General features: G+C 60.2%; 2 protein-coding genes across 10 annotated transcripts in view; both read right to left on the bottom strand.

Moving 5' to 3' along the window:
* Window positions 1-7,211, bottom strand: part of NSD1 (nuclear receptor binding SET domain protein 1) — a 57,511-nt gene extending 50,300 nt beyond the window's left edge. For 4 of the 8 annotated variants that reach the window (XM_071758823.1, XM_071758825.1, XM_071758830.1 and 1 more), the window contains exons 1-2: window positions 5,922-6,034; window positions 4,998-5,707 (exon numbers count right to left, since the gene is read on the bottom strand). In XM_071758823.1, coding sequence (XP_071614924.1) covers window positions 4,998-5,687 — 690 coding nt within the window. In that variant the 5' untranslated portion in view covers window positions 5,688-5,707; window positions 5,922-6,034. Of the gene's footprint in view, window positions 1-4,997; window positions 5,708-5,921; window positions 6,084-6,849; window positions 7,002-7,139 lie in introns of those variants that run through there. The other 4 variants (XM_071758824.1, XM_071758828.1, XM_071758829.1 and 1 more) reach the window with 4 other exon arrangements.
* A 6,560-nt stretch (window positions 7,212-13,771) lies between these two features.
* FGFR4 (fibroblast growth factor receptor 4) lies at window positions 13,772-20,856 on the bottom strand. 2 transcript variants are annotated; one of them, XM_071758923.1, is made up of 17 exons: window positions 20,629-20,856; window positions 20,044-20,149; window positions 18,542-18,631; window positions 18,168-18,334; window positions 17,964-18,087; window positions 17,481-17,671; window positions 17,230-17,368; window positions 16,952-17,145; window positions 16,588-16,733; window positions 16,208-16,329; window positions 16,014-16,124; window positions 15,688-15,878; window positions 15,222-15,344; window positions 15,062-15,132; window positions 14,627-14,764; window positions 14,428-14,533; window positions 13,772-14,336 (listed from the first exon to the last, which is right to left on the bottom strand). In XM_071758923.1, the coding sequence occupies exons 2-17, from the start codon at window positions 20,114-20,116 to the stop codon at window positions 14,190-14,192; spliced, it is 2,133 nt and encodes a 710-aa protein (XP_071615024.1). In that variant the 5' UTR covers window positions 20,117-20,149; window positions 20,629-20,856; the 3' UTR covers window positions 13,772-14,189. The 2 variants fall into 2 exon arrangements, with proteins under 2 accessions (XP_071615024.1, XP_071615025.1); XM_071758924.1 differs by lacking the exon at window positions 20,044-20,149 and having other exon boundaries at window positions 20,629-20,839.
* Between the last annotated feature and the right edge of the window lie 2,969 nt (window positions 20,857-23,825).

The raw sequence follows: 23,825 nt of genomic DNA, 5'->3' as shown, positions 1-23,825 counted from the left end.
AAATCTGAAGTCCTGAGAGATGCACTTTTCTGGAATAAATAACTGGCAAGTAAATACAAAAACAGGAGAGGCTGCAGGTCTTGAGAAGCAGCAGGCATCCTAAAAACATGCCTGTAAAGCTGATTTTGTTCCTACTACCAGCTGTTTTTTCTTGTTACAGTAGTAGACAGTGTACTAAGTATGCCACACCACATAGAGCAGAACTTCATTGCTGAATATCTGAGTGAAGTTTGCACTCTGGCAATAACCTGCATGAAAGTCCTGAAGTATCCATGACTGCAGACAGGGTATTAACCAGGACACTGTTCAACAAAGTCTTTCTTACCCAAAATTTAAAGTTTTAAATATAGAAACCAGAAATGACAGAGGTTTCTGCCATTATATTCAGCAAAACCTCATCTCTAAGACTGTCCAATCTGCAAGAAAACCTCTTTGCACATAGACATGCTCAGCCTTAAAGAGCTGCATGGCCCCCTGTGAACTGCAAAGGCATCAGTAATTCAAATTTCATACTGCGCAACAGGCAGCCAGAATATCCATGTTTCCTAGAGAAGCAACATTATTTTCTGTAATGTCACAAACAGATACTTCACACCTAATCAGCAATGCATTGCTAGAGAACAAGTACAAATGAAAAAGGAGAGTAAGGGCAATCACAGCCAAATGCTAGAATAAGTACTTCCAGGATCTGGTCCACTGTGCTGAAGAGCTCTAGAACCCAGACTGTTCAAAAACCTGCTGTCACTCAAAGCAAGCTGCTCCTTGCACCTTGGGGACACTGTCCTGCTGCACCTTCACACCCACCCACTCACACCAGCACAAAGAACTGATGCTGCACTATCAAATCAAGAAAGCAACCCAAGTCATTAAGGGCCTAAAAAATGTATAGTTCAGTAGTAAGACAGGCCACGACTGTATCCTAACTGCAGAAACAGACCTTCTGGGTATCTTCTTTTTTGAAACATCTTCTTCTTGATATCCAACCACAGCTGCCATCCCTTGCAGGTAAATTTAGATCTGCTCAAGACATGGAAACACCTCACTACAGGGGCCCAGCGGATGACCACAGACTGCACGCAGGTGAGACCCAGCTAAATGCTCCTGACAAAAAAAATAAGCTCTTCCCAACATTGTAAATCCTACTGGTAGAGGGGTGTGTGCAAGATCAGACACACAGGGACAGCAGTACACTGACAGCCTATATTCACCAGGTGCACAAAGAGGGAGACCATGCCTGCAGGAAGCACAGACAGCCAAAGGGAATTAATCTGTCCACCAGGAAGATGTCAACTGACCAAGGAAATTTATGTTCCCTGCTCAAGTAAACCACTGCCATGTCTATTGCATCTCAGAAATATAATGTTACCCAGTAGCTAGTTACACCTCAAATCAACAGTCTGTAGTAGAAGATTCTTTCAGAAACATCTATGGGAGTAGAAAGTATCGTGTGGTTTTGGTTCCCTTATTTTATTTTTAGCAAAGAAAGAAATGGCACCGGACACGTCAGTTAACAAAGAACCAGAGTAACTCTCACAAAGGGAGACAAACACTTTGTATGGAGAGTATTCACCCACAGCTGCAGGTTGCAACAGAACCCTGAAGTTTATCATAAATTAATTCTAGGATTAAAGAGAGGATTCTGCTGGCCTACAGTACCTTTAACACAACTCATTATGTTTGAGACTGGTAAAGCAAAAACCTTCTAGGAGCCCTACTCACATGCGTTACTCATTCCTCACATCCATCCACCATTATCAGTTATCCTTAGCAACTGAAGATCTGGCTCTGGATTTCCCCTTACCTCATTTTCTCTCTGCCACTGCCTGAACATCACACTGCTACAACATGGAGCTGGACAGCAAGGAAGCAGGATGAGAAAACCAAGCAAGTGTCTCATGCAAACTCTGCACGTCCTGCAGCCTGAAGCCACCAGGGTCTTGTGTTAAAAACACCTTGTGCATGAGCAACCTGGAGTTGTACACTGCACAACATATGCACACCAGGAGCTGCTCACAAGTACCTGAATCCAAGAACCTTCTGCTTCTGAGTGCTCAGCTCTGCAAACCAAATGACTCTAACATACCTTGTGGGTAGCAATTAAAAACCAGTAACTGGCAAAGCCAGCATTATGGCACCTAGAGTTATGTAAAAAAGAAAAACTTCAGCACAACAGTCCACCTGCTCCAATTCCTGAGCAACCAAGTTGAAGCAAGACCAACAGTGCTCAGACCTTAGGTGGCTGCATGTGCCCTCCCCTCAGCACTGCAGCTTGGTCCCAGCCTTTCCCTCCAGCTCCACAAAACGCTGCCCCCTCCACGACTTGGAAAGGCCAGGAAAGCATTAAAGCTTGTGTCAGGATTGTAAGAACAAACAGAAATTGACCATCCCTTAAAATTTCAGTGGGGATAACTCAACACTAACACCATGTGCACAAGGCAGTAATAGCCACTCGACTGCCAGCAATCACTATACTTTCATTTCTGGAGCACAAAACACATGCCCAAGAAGCACTGCTACAATTTCTTTCTCTCCAACACAAAATCTGGCAGCATCTGCTGGGAGCATGGAGAGCTTCAGTTGATCTTAAAAAAAGATCCACTCAACAGTTAAAATAACTTCAGAATATGCACATCCCTCTTTACAACTGAATGCTATCTGAGCAACCTCTCCTCTGTTTGGTCAATGTTTGAGTGCAAGGGATGCCAGGGCCATTAACAAATCCCCATGCAAAACAATACCTGCCACCATCCCAACCACCCAGAGGCACTGCTTAAATGCTGGACTTTGCATCGCAGGAAACACTAAAACAAATGCTGCCAATTTCTGCTGGAAGCACTCTTGACATTTTGGAAATCAGCCCTTTCAAAATTTACAATGACCCAGTGAACAATTCCAAGTTTGCAAGGTGCTGATGGACACACCTTCCTCTTGGCAAAACAAGTTTGAGCTGCAATGGGGATACTCAAAGCTGTGAGTTTTGAGAATAAAAGCTCTCAGAAAGTCCTGATTTAAGGTGGAAGGGCTCCATCATCAGGCTAGGTAAAAGTTACCATCTGAAAAGGTAGGCCAGCTATGACAAGCCACCCTAAAAACAGCTATGCAGAACTCCCAAGAAGTTTGTGGCTGTTGTTTTGGGATTACCTTTTTAAGTTTTATTAGGCTCTCAGAAGTTGATTCCAGTTACCCAAACATAAATGAGACCAGAATTAAATGCCTACATGAACACAGGATCATATGACAAGAGCATGCCTTTTTATTTCAAGCTACCATGTCACGTTCAACAATTACAGGATTTTAACTGCCTCACTGGTAACATGGCACAGAGAGCAATCTCTTTCTTCACATCCCCTAAGCAGCAGGGCTAAAATGAAGGACTACTCAGACAACCTGCACCTGCTTACTAATGGAAGAATGCAAGATGCAGAGAGAAGGATCCCAGGTGGTCTAAAAAAATGCTTTTCTTCTTAGCAGTTTTGTTTCCTATACACAGCTGTGCTTTTAAGTCACCAGAACAATTCAGCAAGGTTGATGTTGTACTACAGCAGACAGAAAGGCAGTTTTACTGAAGAGTCAACCCCTGGTTGCATATTCAAATAACAGGCTCGATTGCTAAGAGAGTTTTGTCATCATAGAAGCTGCAGTTGTGTGGAGCATGTGGTAAAGCCACTGATAGCAGAGGCAAGTGTTGTGAAAGTACCACTGCTAGCTTCTGTTTACAAAGTGAGACCCTCCCACAACCGCATCACTGAGCACATGTCTGCTAAGAGATCCCGGCTTTGCTCTACAAAACAAATCTAAGTATATGCACAAACCTCAAACCAACAGCAGCCTCTTACCCCTAAGGACTGAGTCTCCAAAAGACAATGGATTATTCCCAAGGAATACTCAGGAAAATCCACGACCCAAAGCTAGAGCTGAGCCTAACAGTGCCACAAATTAAGCTGCCATCAGCATTTTCCTGAAATCGTCCCTTTCACGGGCATTCTGACAAGTGCTGCCCCACTTCCCAGAGCACACAGCAGGCACACTGCATGCTCCCAAACAAACACAGGTGATAGCAATAATTTCACCTAAAATGCACACAAGTAGCCTCTGTCTGGCGTCAGTGGCTCTACTGAAACTGAAGAGAGTGAGATGGTGTCAGTGCTGTCACAGGTTAATTTAAAAACCAGAGTATCCCCAATAAGAAAACTTAAGTTTGCAAATATATATTTAAGAAATACACAATTACTGAAGAACTGCAGGAAATAAACATATATATCTGCAAATAAAAAGTCACGTTTACAACTACCCCAAAATTATACATGCATTATAAAGCATATTTAACAAAAAAGTTTGGTGCATGTAACTCCTTTCAGAACTCTTTAAAGAGTTCGATCAGTTATGCTTCTTAAGCACATTTAAAAATGAAGGAATTTTTGAGTGTAGGATATAAACAGGGGGGAAGCCTGAAAAACAGGCAAGGCTTCCTGCCCGGTCTGTCAGGCTATGACACAGCCCCTTCCCCAGCCATGGCCAAGGTCTCACAGCTTGGGTACCTCAAGCCAGACCAGACAAAGAGCCGTCTGACAGCCTCAGAGCCAGAGAAGGCAGGAGAGGAGAAACCTCTCCTCCCGCCCTTATGATCTCCAGTGGGCCGAAAAAACACCTTGTAACGGGAGAAAAAACTCCCCCGAACTTAGCAGCGATCACTGTTCTCAGCCCGAGGGATGGGTGTCTCTTACTCCCGCCAGCCGGCCAGGGGGACAGGTGCGAGGCAGAGCCCGCTGACAGCCCGGCCGCCTCGGACAGGCAGCCCCCGGCAGCGAGACGCAGCGGCCAAGGCCTCCCCCCGCGCCTCGGCAGGGTCCCCTCGGCAAGATGGCTGCCCGCCCTCGAAGGTGGCGGCTGCGAGGGCGCCCGGCCCGGCCCCAACGCACCGCCGGCCTCCGCCGCAAAATGGCAGCAGCCGCGGCCCACCTCCCGGCACCCCCCGCCCGCGCCCCGCCGGTGCTTACGAGCTGCAGAGCCGTCGCCGCGGAGGTGTCGGAAAGCTCCGGCTTCTCCCCGGGGCTGCCGTCCGGCGCGGTCGTCGGCACCAGCTCGGCCGGCTGCAGACAGGGCGGCGAAGGGCCGGCAGAGCCCTGCTGCGGCCCGGAGCGGCCGCGGCTCCGTGAGCTGGACTCGGCCTCCTCTTCCTCCTCCTCGTCGTCCTCCGCTGCCTCCTCGTCGTCCTCGTAGTCGTAGTCGTCGTCGTCGTCGTCCTCCTCCTCCTCCTCCTCCGAAGTCTCGGCGCCCTCCTCCTCCTCTTCCTCCGCCTCCTCCCCGCTGTCCCGCAGGAGCAGGGGGAAGGCCAGGGCCCCACGGGTCGCCTCGGCCGCCGGGCCGGCTGCGTCGGCTGCCGGGTCCTGCGGAGAGGGGAGGCGGGGAGACGGCGAGCCGGGGTCGGGCAGGGCCTCAGCACCGTCGGCAGCGCCGCCGAGGTACTCGGCGTTGATCATGGATGCCAGGTCCTGCAGCCGGCGCAGCGGGATGTAGCAGGACGATGGGTCCTGCCCGTAGCCGGGCTTAGAGGCGGCCAGCTGCATGGCGGGCGGCTCGGGGCCGCGGCTCTCGCCGAAGGGACCGCCCTTGGCCTCGGCGGACGCCAGCGAGGTGCCGAAGGGGACGAGGCAACTGCGGCGGCTCACTTCGCAGGCCTGCTCCATGCCGGGCCGCGGGCATCCACCTGCGGGCACAGTATAATGGGGTCAGCACGGCCGCCGCCGCAAAATGGCAGCCGCGCCCGGGGGCCCGCTCCGCTCCGCCGGCCCCGCGCAGGCCGACGCCGCCGACGCCGTACTAGGCCCAGGCCGCAGCCCGCCCGCCAGCACGGCCCTGCCTGGCCTCGGGCCGACGCCGCCTCGCCGGGCACCGCCGCGGCCCCGCGGAGCGCCGCTCACCTGCGGCCGCCGCGGCCGGCTCACCGGCTGCCCCCGGTGCGAGCCGAGACGGAGACGCGCCGACCCGGCCCGGCCAGGCCCCGCCAGCGCTCCTCCACCGCCTCCCTCCTCCCTCCCCCGCATGCGCGCGCCCGACGCCGCCGCCATCCCGGCGGCGCGCGCCCCGCGCCTGCGCGCGCGCCCCCTGCGGCCGCTCTTGGGGTTCGGCGAGGGCCAATCAGCGCGCGCCCGCGCGAGTTCCCCCCCCTCCCCCCCATCACCTCCCGGTGGGTGCCCCCCCCCCCCCTCCCGGCCCCCCCGCGCTGCCCGCCCAGGGCGATGGGAGAGGCGAGGGGGCGCTCAGTGCTGCCCCCCCCCGGCGTGCCCCGCCGCAGCCCCGCTCCCCTCGCGGGGCCCGGCCCGGCCCAACCGGGCCCGCGCACATGGCGGCCCGTCCCGACCGGTCCGGCGCCCTTGGGCCCGCCGCCCCCGCCTCCATCTTAGGCATCGGCGGGGGTACCGAGCGACCCCACTGAGACGGGACGGGGTTGTCCGGACAGCGCCTCACCTGCGGGCCCCTGACGGCAGCCGCTCCCTCCCCCCCCTCCGCCCCGTCTCCCCTCCGCCTCGTCGGTCGCGGGGCCGGCAGGCACAGGCTGCGGGCCTGCGAGCAGCGGCGGAGCGGGAGCCAACAAAATGGAGTCGGCTAGGCCCTGCGCCCCGGCGGGACACCCGGCGGGTGGCGGCTCCTGCCCGGCAGCGTGGGCTGCCCGCCCCGCCTCGGCCCCTACCCCGTTCCCAGCTGGTCCCAGCGGGCAGCTCAGCGGGGAAGGGTCGTGGGCCGCCGCCCTCCCCCGCCGGGCTCGGATTACCCCCTGCCATTGTCCGCCTCACCCCGCGGGCCCGACCCGGCGCCCCGGCCGCGCTACCCCGCCGCCCTCCCGCGCACCGGCGGGCCGGCCCGTCGCCCTCCGCGGGGCTCGCCGAGCCGTGCGGAGCCCTCGCTGAGCCTCGCCCGCCGGGGAGCGGCGCCCGGGTGCCCACGGCCTGGTTGTCCTCGCCGGGCTCCGCAGCTCCCGGACAGCGAGCGCCGCGCTCCCGCCCGCCCTCCCGCCGCCGTGCGGCGCGCAGTCGGCCCCGCGCCCCCCACTCCGCCGGGCCGGGCCGCTACCGGCGCCCCGCCACCCCTCTCGGCTGTTAGGCGGGAGGGGGCAGCGGCGGCGGCGGCTCCGTCGCTACCTCCAGATAGGGGCCGGGGTCTCCGCTGCCAGCCGCGCGGGTCCGGGCGCCGCGCCACGCCGCCGCCGCACCGGCACGGCTGGGCAGGCAACGGGGCGGGGGCGGCCGGGCGGGGGGCAGCGGCCGGGGCAGCGCAGGGATGCGGCACCGGGGCGGTGCTGCCCGGGTCGCGTGGGGGGCAGGGCCCGGCCGCCCCCCGGGGTGCCGGGCGGGGAGCTGGGTGCCGCCGCAGGGCTCGGCGCGGCGCTGCCAGGCTGGACCCGCTCCCCCCGCCCGCAGCTGCCCTTTGTTTCCCACCCCCACCTCGGCCCGGCCGTGCCTTAGCCCCCGACACTCTCTCCCCGGGCAGGGGCCCGGAGCAGCTTGTCTGCACACCGAGGCAGGTATCGCCCACCGCCTGGTCTTCGCTGCCCTGCCAGGGCACAGCCTACCCGGGCTAGAAACAGCCTCCTAGAGCGTCTGCAGACTGGCACCCCTGCAGGGCAGCGGGAGCCGGCCTGCAGGCAGCCCTGCTCCATGTCTGTTCCATGCACCAGCCCTGTGCACCTTGGCAGCTCTTCCAGAGGCTCGGGGCTTTCCCCACTGGCCCCCTCTACATAGTCCTCTATGGGTGCTGCCTCTTGCCTTGGTTGCAGCTGACAACGGGGCAACATTTCTCCCCTGCATCTTCTGGAAGGGGCCACACACCAACGTCCCTGACCTGTTCTCACACTGGTATGCTGCCATCACTGCCAAGAGACTGCCATGTTCAGCCTCGCTCCACTCCAGTACAACCCACACAAATGGGGTGACTTGGCAGGAAACACCACAATGGGAAGTTTTGCTCATGACTTGTTTGTAGCTCCGAGGTCCCAGCCGCACCTGATCTGCCACAGGCCATCTCACCCAGTGCCCACATGCTACAGCAACTCATGGGATCTGGGACTGCACTGTGCCCGGTGCTGGACAAACTCGGCACTGAAGTTATGCACCTATGCAGTCCTCCCTGCCCGTGCAGAAATGGGCAGCACCTGGCATAGCTGAGGTTCCCCCTGTTCCCCTCAAAAGGGGAAATACCTTGGCACAGCCCATCTTACCGCGGGCAACTGGCTGCAAACCTGGGCAGGGGTGCAGCAGCCAACTTTCCTTCTTTTTCTTTGGAGCAACCTGCCACTCACATTTCCCAAAATAAAGCTAATGGTTTATTTATATCCCCCTGAGGCAGGCAGGTCAGAGTGCAGGATGGGAGTGTCTCATGACTCTTCATAGTGTGGTGCCCGAGACCCAGAGAGCCAGCGCCAGACTGGGGAGAGGTTTAGGACTGTCCCCAAGTGAGAAAGACACATTCAAGATCCGAGTCTTCAACAGCTCCCCTTGTTCTCATGATTTTTCCTCCTTATGCTGGATGAGCAGGCAGAGACAGGGCCACCAGCAGAGCATGTCCTGACTTGGGCACCAGACCCATGCCTAGCCTGGTCCCTCTAGTGCCACCCATGGGGGCTAAACTCTCTGTTCATGGGTACATGGCATGGTCCAGCCCCACAAGACACTGACAGATAGGGTCTGTACCACTGGGCAGTAGTGCCCAGGTGTCTCAGGGCACTCCTAGGTTTGTCACCATCCCACTGCCCTCCCTGGCACATCCCTGCTGATGATGGCAGGGTGGCAGAGAAGCCCTCTCAGGCAATCCCTGCAGCCAGGTGGTTACTGGTGTAAGGAGAAGTGGGGTGGGGGCAGCAGGATGCTCTTGGACGCAGTCCCCGTCTGCTGTGCAGCGACCAGCACCCACAGGAAGGGCCCCTCCCCAGCCCCTCTCTTCCGGCAGAGGAGCAGGCAAATGGCACCCTGGCTGCTGCTCCCCCACCCGGATGCACGGGCAGCACTGTCTGGCCCTAATGCCACTGCACAGGGTTTTGTCGGTGAGCTCCGGTGAGGAGTGTGAGTGAATGGTGGCTTTGAGGGAGGGTGTCCCTGCTGACGGACTTTGCCTTTGAGCACCCACGCTCTGCGGCCAGACTCACCAGCCCATCTTCCCAGAGCATGCCGGGACCTCCGGAGCCGGTCAGGCCGTGGAGCTGCAGCACTGTGGGCTCCCTCTGGAGGCCCCTGTCCCCATGCAGAGCCGACTCGGACCCTTGCATGGGAGCAACTGCGTTCTACTGCTCCCCAGCATCCCTCCACTCCCCAGGGGGTGCACAGCACGCGATGCACAGCCAATGCTCCTGTCATGGCTTCTCCCTATCACTGCACTGTTACGGAAGGGAGCAGGGTCTTGCACCGGAGCTGATGCTTACTCTCCCTGGGGGAAATTATGGGGGCGAAGAGGAGGGAGGGCACATCTGGTATGGGGCCCCAGACCTCAGTATGAGGAGAACTGTGGTCCACACAGGTCCCATGGGAGCTGTGGGCAGGCTGGGCTCGCTGCCAGAGACCCCCGGTCCTCGCTCTCCAACCCCGGGCAGACATTCAGGCACTGCAGGGGTGCGGAAGGGCCGGAGAGCGGCGGCCCAGGGGAGCAGCACCGAGGCCATACACAAAGGGCTAGAGAGGGATATCGGGAGCGTGGGCGAAAGGGTTAAGGAGTTGCGGCGGGCAGGGGGAGGGCTGGCCCGGCCGGAGGACAGGAAGGAAGCAGAGGAGGAGAGGAGAGAGCATCCTGCCCGGAGGGTTTGTCGGGGGCCCTTTTCCCCGGGGAAGCGGCTTGCTGGGCTTGGAACCGCAGGGGATGGAGCGGTGGAGACCCGGGGCGGTCGGCGGGGCTCAGCTCGTTTTCTGCCCTCAGCTCCACACCTGCCTACAGGGGCAGCCTCTGGGGTTTTCCTCGATGGGACAACGTGCCCGATGCAGGGGTCTGCTTCCCATGCTGGGGTGACCCCCGCCTCCCAGGTTCCCCACCCTGCATCTGTGAGGGTAGTGGGAGGGAGACCGGAGCCAGGATCCGTCCCGGTGCCACAGACCATTTTTCGCGGGCGAGCTTGTCACTCCCCCGACACAGTCCTAGAGCTGGCCGGCCCCGAGGTCCACTGTCACTGGCCCAAAAAGCTTGGGCGTGCAGCGAGGGGGCGAGCGAGAGGGCTGCTCCTCATTTCCTATTTCTCCACCCCCGTTGCCGAGCTGCTCAAAGCTGGCCAGGAGGTGGGGCTCGTAGCCCGGCTTCCCCGGCCGGCGGCCATGGCTGGGCGAGCGGAGTAGGCTGTGGGCTAGCGAGGGAGCCACAGCGGGACAACCCACTCCACCCTCGCTAGGTCCCTCGGCTTGTTCTTGAGCATGGGCCCACAGCCAGCGCTGGGGCTGGGAGAGACTCTGGGAGGGCAGGGGCTGCAGGAAAGGGCGTGCGTGTGTGTGGAAGTGAGCAAAGGGTGTATGGGGAGGGGGGTTGTGCGTGGCTAGCGGGTGGGTGCATGTTCAGGGTGGGGGTATATTTCTGTGCGTGGTGGTGTGTGTGCATGAGGTGTGTGTGCAGAGGCGGGGCTGTGTGGGCAGGGTCGTGTGAGTGTGTGTGTGTGTGTGTGTGTGTGTGCGCGGGAAGCGTGTGCGCAGGGGGTTGTGTGGGGATAGGTAGCAGGGTGTGCAGCCATGGAGGTGTGGGCGGGCTTGGGTGTGTGCCTACATCTGTGTGTGTACATACAGCCGTGAGTGTGCAGTGTCCAGGGATGCAGGAATTGTTAGTGTTCGGATCCCTTCATAGCAGATGACTGGCTCTTGCCTCAGCCTGGGCCCGGGAAGCAGTCCATGGAGCCCCTTCTCTGCCCACTAGCCCAAGGCCCTTCCTTCCCTTTCACTGCCTGGACACCGGTGGTGCACATGGGTGCACATGCGTGGGATAAGGACACAGGCATGGGACAAAGACACAGCGTGCAGGGTGCAGGACATGGCATCCGGCAGGCAGGAGCCCGCAGAGGGGCACTGCCAGGTTGGGGAGGCAGGACACTAGTGCCTTTCGGGCCCTCCCCCCCCCCAGTCCAACCCTACCCTGCCCGCGGGAAGAGGCTTTCTGCACCTCACAAAAGCCAGATCCTCCCCGGAGATAAAATGCTGTGGCCTTTGTCTTGGGGAGAAAAAGGCAACGGCAGATCCTGCCCCCACAAGAGTCGTTAAGTGAAGGCGTCTCCGGTCCTAGGCGCTACATTCCGGAGCTGGAATGAGGAACCAGCTGGAGTGCTGTGTCTCAGCATCTCCCGCCCCGAGGACCAGAGCCGTATCCATCAGCACTCAGAATCCCTCCAAGGACTATAACACCTCCCCCGGGACCACAGCATCTCCCCTAGGACTCAGTATCCCCCCAGGACCCTGCATTCCCCTTGGATCACAGCATCCCCCTAAGACCATAGCATCTCCTATAGGAACACAGCATCCCCTCAGGAGCACAGCATTCCCTCCAGGACCAGAGAGGTGGCTGGGAAGCTCCTCAGCCCCTCTGACAGCCCACGTTCCACGGGGACCCACAGACAAATCCCAGCAATGTGCAGGGGAACACACAAACCGTGAGCCAGCAGGTTCTGTCCGGCAGTGGGTACCTGGCCCCAGGGCCAGGGCAGGCAGGGTGCCCCCAGGCATGACCGGGTAGGGGAGAGATGCCAGGGCCCAGGCGGGGTGGAGGCAGGTGGGGGTGTGTGGTGTGTGGGAACGCTGCCTCAGGAAACCAGCGGGATTTACTGGGCTACACGCTAAATCCCCCTCACAAAAGGGGCCTGTTCGTGGGGACAGGATGCCGGTGGCTCAGCCACACTTGTTTGGCCAGCAGAGCCTGGCGGATTAAGGACAATTGGTTCAGCCCTGACAGAAAATACCAGGAATGTTAAACAATAAAAAACGCCTCCAGTTGTCGCGGGATTGCAGGACGCCCTGGGATGCCTCCCTGCCCATGCCTCCCGGCCATAGCCCCGGCTGCCCTGCCTGGCTCCAGCACATCCTGCTGGCACCCGCTGCTGTGGCTCTGGGGGATGCTTGGAGATGTGGTGAGGAATAGCCCCCTGTGCCGGGGAAGGCAGGTGGGTACTGTGCTGGGCACTGCTATGACCCTGAAAGCATCACTGGGCTGAGCTGGTGTTGGGTTGGGCTGTGGCATCAGGGAGGGCACTGCCTGCACACACGGAGTAATCAGTAAACGAAGCAGGATGAAAGCAAGACCCGCCCCCCCGTGTCAGGGGGTACCAGGTCCCCAGTCACCATGTCCCCTCCCACCTGGCATTAAGGATTAATGAAACCACCTCCACCTCGCCCTTAGAAATTGTCCGTGGCCCAGTCTTCCAGGGAAAGGGTAGCACCCAAGCAAGCAAGAGCAGTGCAAACCACACTAAGTGCAGGGCATGGCCTTTCCCCCATCCTGCCCCCCAGCAGGCAGATCCCAGTTTAGAGCAAAGTGGGGGCAAGGCAGGCACAGACCCCGGGGGCTCAATCCCCTCCCCATAGACGCATTGGTGTTTACTCCTGGTCCCAGCCGGGAGCCTGGGCAGTTTGCCCTCTGGCTTGTGAATGCCCCATTCAGGGCTGTGAGAAATGCATTGGTTCTGGCACATTAGCAGACAGCTGGGATCGTTCCCGGGGCGGGCAGGCTGTCGGAACCGGCAGGTTTCACACCTGCTGAGGGGCTGTCTGCCTCTGCCTGCCATGCTGGAGAAGGGGGGCTGGTCCCCAGCAGAGGGGAACAGGGCTGGGGACCCAGACTACAAGCATCTCTGGAACTGAGCTTCCCCCAGTACTCCTGCCAGGGGCTGTGATAAGGAAGGGTCCCCAGACTGGATCTGCAAGCTGATGGGCTCCCCAGTGCTCACTGCTCCTATGGGTGAACTGAGCCCCGCACAGAGGCTGCCATAGCCCAGTTCTCCTCAAAAGCCCCGACCTCGACACTGTTACAGCAGGCAGGACTGAGAGATTCCCTTCCAGCTGCCCGGGGCCCAGGTCCTGCCCCACATTGCCTGCCAGCCCCACTCCCCTCGAGCTGGTTTGGGGCAAACCATGCTGGAGAGTTGGCTTCCAGGCTGGGTGGCTGCAAATGCAGCTAGGAGCTGGAGGAGGAAACAAGATCCTGAGGCTAACAGGCAGCAAAACCCATCCACAGATGAAATTCTAGACCCAGGGAGTGGGATGGCAGGAGGGGGTGAGACAGCTGCAGGCCCCCCTGCCCCCCTGCCCATGCTCCCATCACCCCAGGGGAAGGGGGGCAAAGAAGGCACTAGAAAGAAGGACATGGTTCTGGAGGCCCCCAGCTTGTGCTCCCAGGGGCACAGGGCTCTGGGGATTCAGCCCAGAGCCTGTAACTCACTTTTCTCTGGAGTCCCGGGGCCAGCCCGGTTAGGGGGGGTTGGGGTCCAGGGTTGGGGCTGGGCCCTGGAGTGCTTCCCCAGCCTGGGAGCCTGCAGCAGTTGGGGGATCAGTTTCAGGGCGATGCTGGTAGCGGAGTTCACGGTGGCTTAAGGCAGCAGTGGCTAATGGGGAACAGATGCGAGGGCACTTTGTGCAGGAGTGGGCCCGGAGGCGCGGGAGTGGGGACATCACTTCCTGCACCTGTGGCACTGCCTCCGTGTCCCCTGCGAGCACTCGCAGGCCCCCAAAGGCCTGAGGAGGCAGCAAAAAAGCAACCCTTGACCCACCTTCCCATCTTGGCCAGGCCCTTTGCCTCCAAGGCGCAGCCCAGAAACTGTGTCAGGGTCTACTCAAAAAAAATAATTTATCAGTTCGATATTTCACGTACATAAATACTCATCTCTATGGCTATGTACAGAGGCAATTGGAGCCAATTGGCAGGCAGTGGGGCTCTTGCCCAGAAACTTGCACTGAAGCACTGGCCAAAGCCTGGCTTCCTGGGTGATGCCACAGGCATCCCAGGCAGTGCTTGTCCTAGAGAGGCTCTGGCTCCTGCTGCCCTGCAGTGCCAGGCAGGTCTCAGCCATGACTAGAGGCTCAGTGCTGAAATGGAGCCCAGAGAGAGGGGCACTCTTCCCCAGCACTGCATCTTGGGGCCCTGCCCACCCACCACTCACAAGAGGCAAAGCAGGGGACCTGCAGGAACCCGGACCTGTTCCCGATGAGAGCGGAGGCAGCTTTGGCATCACCCTTCCCTGCCCACCACTAAGTCCTCACGCTGGGGTAGGAGAAGAGGTGGGAAGCCATCGGCAGTGGGTCATGGGTAAAGACAGAGTCATCAGAGGAGCAGGAGCTGGCAGTGTCTTCACAAGAGGGTGAGTACTGCTCAAAGGGCATGGAGAGGTCCAGGTACTGCAGGGAGAGATGGTGCTGTCAGCGCCAGTGCCATCAGTGCCTGTGTCACTTGTCCCACTGCCCTGCTTGTTGGAACCCCACTGCTCACCTCTTCTGAAACAGCTGCCAGGATCTTGTCCAGCCCCTCCACAAGCTGCTTGAAGGTGGGACGCTGTGAGGGCACAGCATGCCAACATTCCCGCATCAGCATGTACCTGGGGGGAGATGGGGGGTGTAGGAGGGGATGTCAGGGGGATATTAGGGGGATCTTGCCGTGCCCCCACCTACCCCGCCTGTGCAGTACTCACAGCTCATGGGTGCAGTTGGATGGCCGGTCCATGCGGTGCCCCTCCTTCAGCAGCTTGAAGAGCTCCTCAACGGGGATGCCAGGGTAGGGGGAACCCCCCAGCGTGAAGATCTCCCACATCAGGATCCCAAAGGACCACCTGGGATCATGCACAGCAAAGGGAGGTCAGCCATGTCCTAGGGATCCCCCTGGGCAGGAGGGGCCCCAGATCACCCCACCACACCCTGCAGTATCATGGGAGCAGGGATGGAAAAGGGTGGCATCACCCCCGGGGAAGATGTGGCTCTCTAATATTGTCCCCATGGAGTACCCTGTCCTACTCATGTGGATCCTCTAGTATGTGCATAAAGCCCTTGATACCACCTTCTCCCACACCAGGGGCACCCTCAACCCACACCCAACACCACACTCATCCCTCAGCAGCTCCCACACTCACACATCACTCTGGTGGGTGTAGACCCGGTCAAAGAGGGCTTCTGGTGCCATCCACTTCACTGGCAAGCGGCCCTGCAGGACAAAATCTTCTGCTCAGCCCCAGCCAGGGGTCCCAATCCACCCTCCCACACTCCCACCCCTCTTCCAGGTCCCCTACTCACGTTGCTGGTTTTCTTGTAGTAGTCAATGTCATGGACATCTCTGGCCAAGCCAAAGTCTGCGATTTTCATCACACTCTCTGCCGTGACCAGCACATTGCGGGCAGCCAGATCACGGTGGATGCACTGCCAGGAGAGAGCATCGCCCGTAGAAGGTGTGAGATGGTGGCTTCAGCTCCCTGTGTCCCCACCCCACACCCAGAGCCACCATCTCCCCACTAGAGTGGCTGCAGTGACAGGCACAGTGGTGGAGGACACCCAAGAGATGGGACAGGCGTTAAGCCCCACTTTTTTTGGGAGGCACTGCCCCGAGCTTTCCTGGATATAGCAAGGAGATTTTGGATAGCCCAGGGGAAGGGGTTGGGCTCCTTCTCCACGGAGACAGTGGGCACACAACTCCTTCGTCACCACCATACCCCACCAGGCTGTGCTGAGCACAGGCAGCCCTCACAGGCCATGCCAGCCCTACCCGTTTGGACTCCAGGTACTCCATGCCACGGGCCACCTGGTAGACGCAGGAGACAAGGTCCTTGAAAGAGAGCTGCTCCTCAGGCATAGCCGTGACATCAAAAGTGTAGTCGGGTGTTGGGGGGCGGCGGGCACGAAGGTACTCACGCAGGTTCCCCTTTGCAGCAAACTCCACAATCACGTACAGCGGCCCTGGGAAGGGCATCCACTCCGCTCATCCCTTGTCCTCTCATGCCCCTGTCATGCCCACCATTGTCCCCAACAGCCCTATTCCCTGCTCCCATTCCATGGCCATGCCCTGCCCAAGCCCTGCACAGCCTCTCTCACCATCCTGTGTGCAGACTCCCAGAAGGTTGATGATGTTCTTGTGCTTGTCCATGAGCTTCATCATCTCCATCTCGGATATGAGGTCAGCTAGGTCCTTGTCTGTGGCATTATCTGGGGAAGGGGGGTAATGTCACCATGCCAGTCTGGCTTTGATGCCACTTCTGTGCCTGGGACACTGGCAAGGAAACCTTTACCTTTCAGCATTTTCACAGCCACAGTGACGGCTCTGTCTGGCCGGTCCCTGTCAATGCCATAAGCCTCTGCCCGCACTACCTGGCCAAAGCAGCCTTCTCCCAGGGGCTTGCCCAGCACCAGCCTGGCAGAGATGGGAAGAACTGTGAGGGACAGCAGGGGTGGCCCCACTCCTCACCACTGCACTGCTGGGCCCAAGGAACAGAGGCAGCACAACTGCTCCACTCTGATCTAAGCTGAGTCACAGCATCATAGGGTATGGCAGTGCTGAGGTGTCTGGAGATGGCCAGAGACCTTCCCATCTGTCACCCACATGCTGCTGTTCCCAAGGTGGCTGGGGAGAGCAACCCCACAACCTGCCCTGTACTGCCCCACTCCGTACTTGTCTCGGGGGAACTCCCACTTGGCATCGAGGGGCAGGTCCAGCTCCATGACCCCAGACAGCATTGGGGCACAGCTGGAGGAGAGACGAGTCACACGCATCAGGGATGTGCTGGACTTCCCGGAGGAGCTGGAGTCCAGGGAAAACTGCAGAGAGAGCCCAAGGGACGTCAGCCATCCTGCCCTGTGCTCCAGGGCCAAACGAGACCCAAGGGTGCTGCAGAGAGACCCTCACTCAGCAACGGGATGAGGGAGCCACAGGGGGCAGTATGGAGGGCAGGAGGGTAAGGCAGAGATGGCACTTGCAGAGCCACATGGGTCACCAAGGTCCCCCTGCACCCCCAGAGCTCCAGCACAACACCCACCTGCCGGATAAGAGGGAACTTGGAGAGTTTGTGGACGGCCATGGGCTCCAGGGGCTGCTTGCTAGACTGAGTCTGCATCCGGCACAGCACCACAATGATGGCAGCCATGGCCACGGCCAGTGAGCCCGAGGTGTAGATGATGATGTCCATGTACTTGGCCTCAGGGGCTTCAGCTTCCCGCACCAGTTCCTCTTCTGGAGGGAGTGAATGAGTCAGCCTGAGTCATGGTCCATGTGTGAGAGGGGTCCCAGCTCCCACCCCAGGACCCCCAGCCATACCTGGCAGCACAGTCAGCCAGGCAGACTGGTAGGAGAGGCCAATGGAGTTCCCTGCCAGACAGGTGTACTCGCCAGCATCCTCCATGGAGACATTACGCAGGTACAGCACCTCCACCTCAGAGCTGTTGATGTCTGCAGTCTGTCAGGGAGAGAGATAGATGGATGGTCAGCATCCCTCCTCCTCTTTGAAGGGTTCTATGTTTCTTTCTGAGGTGAGCATCTGAGACCTGGGCACTTCCAGCCCTTGTTACCTTGAGCACTTGCACGTAGGGGACGCCGTCAGGACCATAGCTGCTGCCATTCACCTCGATGTGCTTCAGCCACTGGATGTGGGGCTGGGCATCACTGTAGACTTTGCAGAAGAACTCCACATCACTGCCCACCAGAGCAGTAGTGTTGGCGGGTAGCCCAGCCTGCAAGATGGGTCTGTGTGGGGACCTCTCTGTGCAAAGGAGAGCAGAACAGTGTCACCAACACAGTGAGCCAGAGCAGGGGCTCCTTTCTCCCTCTGCCTGCTGTGAAACTGTGGAGAGCCCTTCCCCAGCCCTACAGCAGACAAGGGCAACCCAAGCCTGGTCTCCATCCCCATGTCACACGAGTTCAAGGGACACGTGGGCTGCACCAGTGTGAAGGACAAAAGCAGAGGTTCCTCTGCCCCCTTTGCTTGTGACTTGGACCCCGCGACCAGGTGCTGGAGGAGCAGTGATTCAGGGCCAACACCAAGGAGCCCTCACCCAGCACATCCAGGAGGTAGCTGTAGCGGATGCTGCCAAGCCTGTTCTCCACCAGGCAGGTGTAGTTGCCACGGTCGGAGGGCACCACACTCTCCATCACCAGGCTCCAGTGCTGGTGCCGGAGCTGCAGAGGGGAGAGGCAAGGTGTGATGTCAAGGCCAGACCCTGGGAGGGAAGGCTGTGTCAGGGGGCCGCGGGCCTTACCCGGATGCCCCCAATGCGGTGCTCCCCCCGGAACTCTCGGCCATTTTTGAACCAGCGGATGCTGGGGCTGGGGCTGCCTGAGGCCGGGCAGCGAAACTTCACTGTGTTGCCTGCAGGGACTGCATACAGCTTCTTGTCCATCCGGTGTGGGTGAGTCCAGTAGGGAGCTGGGGAGACACAGGGGACGTACAGTGGGAGGGGGTCAAGGGGCAGCATGGAGGCCGATGGAGCTGCTCTCAGCACTCACACTGTGAGCAGGGGGCTGCAGTGCCCCATATGAGATGCTGCCCCGTGTGGCCTCCTCTGAGGGTGGGCAGGACCTCGTGTTCCTGCTCCTACCACAGCTGCCCCCTCCTGGCCGGGCTGGCACTGACCTCTGTGCACACTGATGGGATCCTCGTTTTGGTCTCCGTGAGGACCATCCCCATCACTATCTTCATCATCATCACCCGACGCCAGTGAGTCTGCAAGGAAAGATGGGTTGAGACACATCCCTGCCTGTAGGGCTGGGGTCGAGAGGGACATCCCTGCCTGCCTGGAAATGGCTGCCTTGCTGCCCCAGGGGAGCTGGGTACTACTGGGACCCCTACCCACAATAGAAATAGTGAAGTTGCACAGGATCTCCCCAGTCTCCTGTGCCTGGCACACATAGAACCCTGAGTCCTTGTAGGAAACCTCTGAGATCTCCAGCAGGCTCTGCTGGAGATGGATACGACCCCCTGGCACAAGTGCCTGGGGCTCCTTGTACCAAATGGTAGTGGATCAAGGGTTGGACTTTATGATCTCTGAGGTTCCTTCCAACCCAGCCAATTCTATGATTCTATGAAATCACACCGGCACCACTCTGGTTGGCATCACAGTACAGCTTCAACACATTCCCTGGGTCCAGCAGGAGATGTTCCTCTTTTGACTCCAGCAGTGGGCTCTCAAAAAGCTCTGGAGAGATGCTGTAAGCCCAAAGCTCTGTGCTCACCCCTCCCCAACACAGGATCCCACCATACACCCACCCCAGCATGGATAGCACATGGTGTGGCCCAGGGCCTGGCTCTGCTGCCCTGCAGGCAGGCGAAGATTGGACTCTGCCCCATGGGCCAGGGTCATGGTTTCCCCAGTGGTGTGTCCCAGTCCAAGGCCATACATGCCACCATCCTTCTGCAGGGCCAGCCCCAGCAGTGCAGGGTGCCCAAGCCTGTCCTGCTGCACCAGCAAAGGCACCAAACCCTATTGATCACCTGCCACCAGACTTCCACATGGCCCAAGCATGTCCGGGACCCACAGCTCTGGCTAGCCCCTGCGATGCACAGCTGAGCAGGAGTGCACATGGAGGGCAGAAACAACCCAACTGCCAGCTCAGCAATACCCATCACAGCCTGACCAGCTGTGCATGGGGGGCCTGGGGACACCTGTGTCCCCCAGCACTCTCTATGGCCACCACAGGGGGTTGTAAGGTAGCTGGGCCTTCGCTCCCCTGGGACATGTGCTTCTCCTGCACCCACCATTGAGAATCATGGACTACTTGCACCTCTAAGGCACTTGCAGTCACCATCGAGCCACATGCAGCTGCCACAGCCCACAGTGTTTAGGCCATCCCACTTTTCCATGCACCAAGTGAACTGAGCCCCCGCAGTGCAGGGACAGTGCCACCGTGCTCACTCCAACCTTCACACCTCCTGCCCAACGAGCAAAGTGCTGGTCCCCCTCACTGGTAGTGCCCCAGCCAGCCAGGTGCTCCCAGCTCCCACCAGCCCAGCCCCGAAATCAAAACTGCATGCCCAGGGCAGCCACCCAGCACCGCGAGCCTAGGGACCCACTGAGGGTGAAAGCACGACCCTCATCCCACTGCCCCCAAACCCCTTTTGCCTTGCCGCAGCCGTACCTGGCTCCATCGCCCTGCCCTGGACAGATGCCGCAAGCAGCAGCCCCAACAGGACCTGCAAGAGGGGCCGCATCTTCCAGGCCCTTCCGGTGCGGCGGCTCCCACCCTGCGGGACAGGCAGGGCCGGGGTGAGCGGAGCCGGGCAGGCAGCTCCCTCCCACGCGCTGCCCTGGACAGGCAGGGCGGGGGTGGCTGGTCCCTGGGGCCCGGGTTTCCGTGGGACCGTGGTGCAGTGTCGCCAGGACACGAGAAGGGGAGGCAGAGCACGGGGGACCCTGGGCAGGGTGAAATCCCTTGCAGCCCCCACCCTCGACGGCTGACGGGGGTAGCCCGAGGGGGTAGAAAGCCGCAGCCTCTCTAGGGCGCTGGGAGAGGTTAATCGTGCATGGCGGGGAGGGTGGGAAGCTGCAGGGGGACCCGCGGTGAAGGGAATTCCAGAGAAGGGGTCCCACGGAGAAGGGGTGTGACCCGGGAGGGGGGTCCCGGGGCAGGGAGGGATGACCCGGGAAGGACGCTTCGGGGCGGAGAATTGTCCCGAGGGTCGGGGGTCGCTCCGAAGGCGGAGGTCGCGGTCGGCAGCGTTACCGGCGGTGACGGGGTCCTTCGGCGGAGCCGCCCGCGCAGCGCGGAGAGGGCCCGGGCAAAGTCCGGGAGCCGACAGGATCAGCGCCGCCGCTCCCCGCACCGCGGCCCCATGGCGGGCAGGGATGGGAACGGCTGCGGGATGGGACTGGGTTTGACTCCGGCTCCCTCCAGCCCCGCTCTGCAGCCGCGGCGGCGGGCGCGGGCACTTTGTAGGGGCGCGCTCGGGTTACAGCGGCGCCGCCCGCCCCGCCCGGAGCGCTGGGGGGCGGGGGGGACCGGCCCCGAGCGCGGCTGCTGCAGCCGGACCCGCTCCGCCCGCCGCCGGCTCCTTTGCAAACCGACCCGCCGCCAAGCCGGGGGGGTGAGTGGGCGGCTGCGGCCCCCGCAAGCAGCGAGTGGCGGCCCCTGGGCACCCCCTGGCACCGCAGCATCGCCCCGCGGGTGTGGAAGGCGCGGAGCTGCGGAGCCTCCGGGGCTGCCCCTTCCACTGGCCCCTGGGCCGACCCCAGAAGTTGGACTCCCACACCCGGAGCAGCACATCGGGCTCTGCCCCTCTCCCCCTCGTGACAACTCGATTGCCGGGAGCGGGGACGACCCCGGGCCCGGAGATGCTTGGGGCTCCGGGGCAGCAGTGCCCACCCCAGAGTGTGGCCCTGTTCCGGGCCGGGTGCTGCCTGTTGATGGGTGCCTGGCAGCCCTCTCTCTATTTGCGCTGTGATTAGCTGCAGGGTTATCGCTCCCGGAGCCATAAAGCGGCTGTGACCCTCATTAGGAGCCCATAACGGAGCGTCGTAAAACACCACGAGGCCACAAGCCAGGGTTGCAGTGGCCCTAATCCGACCCATAAACACTTACCCTTCGCTTTCCCCAAGCTGCTGCCAGCACTGGGGCAGGCAGACACCACTGTGCCTAGGCCTTGCTGCCCACTTGCCTGCCAACACAGGACCCCTGAGCATGGGGAGGAAGCCTGGCATCAGAACCTCTGAGCCAGCACAGTCCCCAGGTACACCTTCCCCTGAGCATCCCACTGCCAATAAGAGGGGACAGAAGGAATCCCCAAACCTGTGGTCAGTATCTGGTCCCAGAGCTGACCTCCCTTGCTTGCACCACTGTCTGCTTTGCTACCTTTCTGTTTTCCAGAAAGACCTGTCGTGAGCCCAGCAGCCTTGCCCTTGCTCGGCATAAATCCTGAGGTTGTGTGAGCAGAGTGTGGATGTAACTGTCACCCCCTACCTTGTAGGACCACGCTGCCAGCGCCAGGGCATGGCTTTGTCCATGCTACTCCAGCATGTGAAACTAGCAACTTGCAGCATGACCAGGTTTCACGGCTGGTTGGTACTACAGTTTTCCATAGCACCACCCATCCATGCTGCTCCCCACCTGGGATGCTGGTCTGCTGTCCTCGGGTGCTGGTTCCCCCATGGGACACAGGGGCACATGGAGCAGTCCCCAGGGCTGGCAGCTCCCAGCAGCTGTTCATTCCTGCCAGCGCGTGAAGCAGACAAGAACATCAATTTCACGGAGCAGCAGCCGCCCCTGCAGAGCTCACAGCGTGCCGGAAGCACAGAAAAATGTTGGGTTCAGCTTGATTCGAACCGAAACCAAATTAAAACCAGAGAGAAGGAATAGTTCCCAGTGCTGGGAATGCTGGGCTTGAACTGAGACTCAGGGGAGCCTGTGGGAGCCATAGGCTGGGATGGGCACAGAGACACCTCCTCCATACCAGGTCCTCTGCTGCTAAGTACAGTACTGGGTGGGAGCAGGGCAAGGGGACAAGTGCTGGCACCTCATCCCGTGTCACACCAAGCATCTCTGCCAGGCCGGGGTGATGATGGCTGCTGTCTGGGGCATGGTGGGGCTGTGCTGTGGGTAGCGAGGAGCCAGTCTCCTCCCCACCGTGGGGCAGTGATGGGTCCGGGGTCTGGCTTCTTGGTGTGATTTACAACAGCAACTGATGGCAAACAAAAAGCCCTTCACAGCAGTGTAGCCCCACCGCTTGCTACCCGCTGCCAGCAGCACCAACAGAGCCTCTGCCGTGCCAGCAGCTCAACAAGGGGGCACTGTGCCAGCACCAGCACCCTGAGCTGCGGGTGGACTCCTGCCCCAGTACCCTCCTTTGCTGCCCTTGTTCCCCCCCTGGCCCTGGGCTGCTCCCATTAGCTGCAGCATCATCAGGGACGCCGGCCTCCTGGCCACCGAGCTGCAGAGAGTGGGAGCTCTGATGCAGTTGGGCACCCGAGGCAGGGGGGCTTCCCTTGGGCCCTGCAGACAGGGCAGCGAGGGGGTTGGCATGGTGGAGAGGCGGCTGGGGAGATCTGCTCTGCTCCATGCCTGACTAAGAAGAGGTGATGCCCCGGCAGACCCTCAGTTGCACTCGTGTGCGGGGCCCTGCGGCAGAGAGCATGCATGAGGGGCTGGGCACTGGGGCCGGCACTCCGGGGCTCCATCCTCCCACCCCAACCCCTTCCCCCAGGCAGTAAATCATCCCCGCTCCCCTCATGAAAGGCTCGTGTATGTGCTGCCGGCGCAGGGAGCCTGCCTGGTGCCAACAATATTGCTCTTGGAAGGCAGCCGGGGCTGCGGGAACACAGCCGCCCCTTGTGCCTGGCCCCAGCGCTTGCCGCCGCTCCCGCTGCGGTGGCACCTGCGGCCAGCATGAGTGCGCGCAGCACGGTGGCTCCGGGGGGGGGGCGGAGCCTGGGGGGCTCTTTCCTCCTGGAAGTTTCTCTTGGCCTCCCCACAATGACTGTTGTTTGGGGCACAGGCTCTCCAGCTCCCCGTACCCCATATGCATACAGGGTCTGAGGCTGCACAAGCTCACGCCGCACTGTGAACCTCCCTGCACCGAGGCACTGGGTCAGCCTTAAAGCACAGGGGTCCTGGGCTGCCGCAGCACACGGGAACCCAGCTCCATGCAACCCCACTGACCTTGACACATGACTGCTTCCAGCCCCGGCCACAAACTGCTGCCCTCACATCAGGAGGGACATGCCGAGGCAGGCAGGGGCTGAGCCAGAGGGGCAGACAGCCTGCCTCAGGCTGGGCCAGATGCTCCGTAGGGTCTGGCGCCTGCAGCTGGGCCTGGGGTGTGCTTTCTGCCAGGGCCCGGTCTCGCCTGCCCATCCTTATCTCTGAGGGCGGGACCGGTGGAGCAACCCGGCCCGGTTAAGGTTTAACCAGGCAGAACTTGGCAAACA

This window comes from Heliangelus exortis, chromosome 15, assembly GCF_036169615.1.
Source record: "Heliangelus exortis chromosome 15, bHelExo1.hap1, whole genome shotgun sequence".
In the NCBI taxonomy this organism is placed as follows: domain Eukaryota; kingdom Metazoa; phylum Chordata; class Aves; order Apodiformes; family Trochilidae; genus Heliangelus; species Heliangelus exortis.
This window is presented reverse-complemented; position numbering and strand designations above follow the sequence as displayed.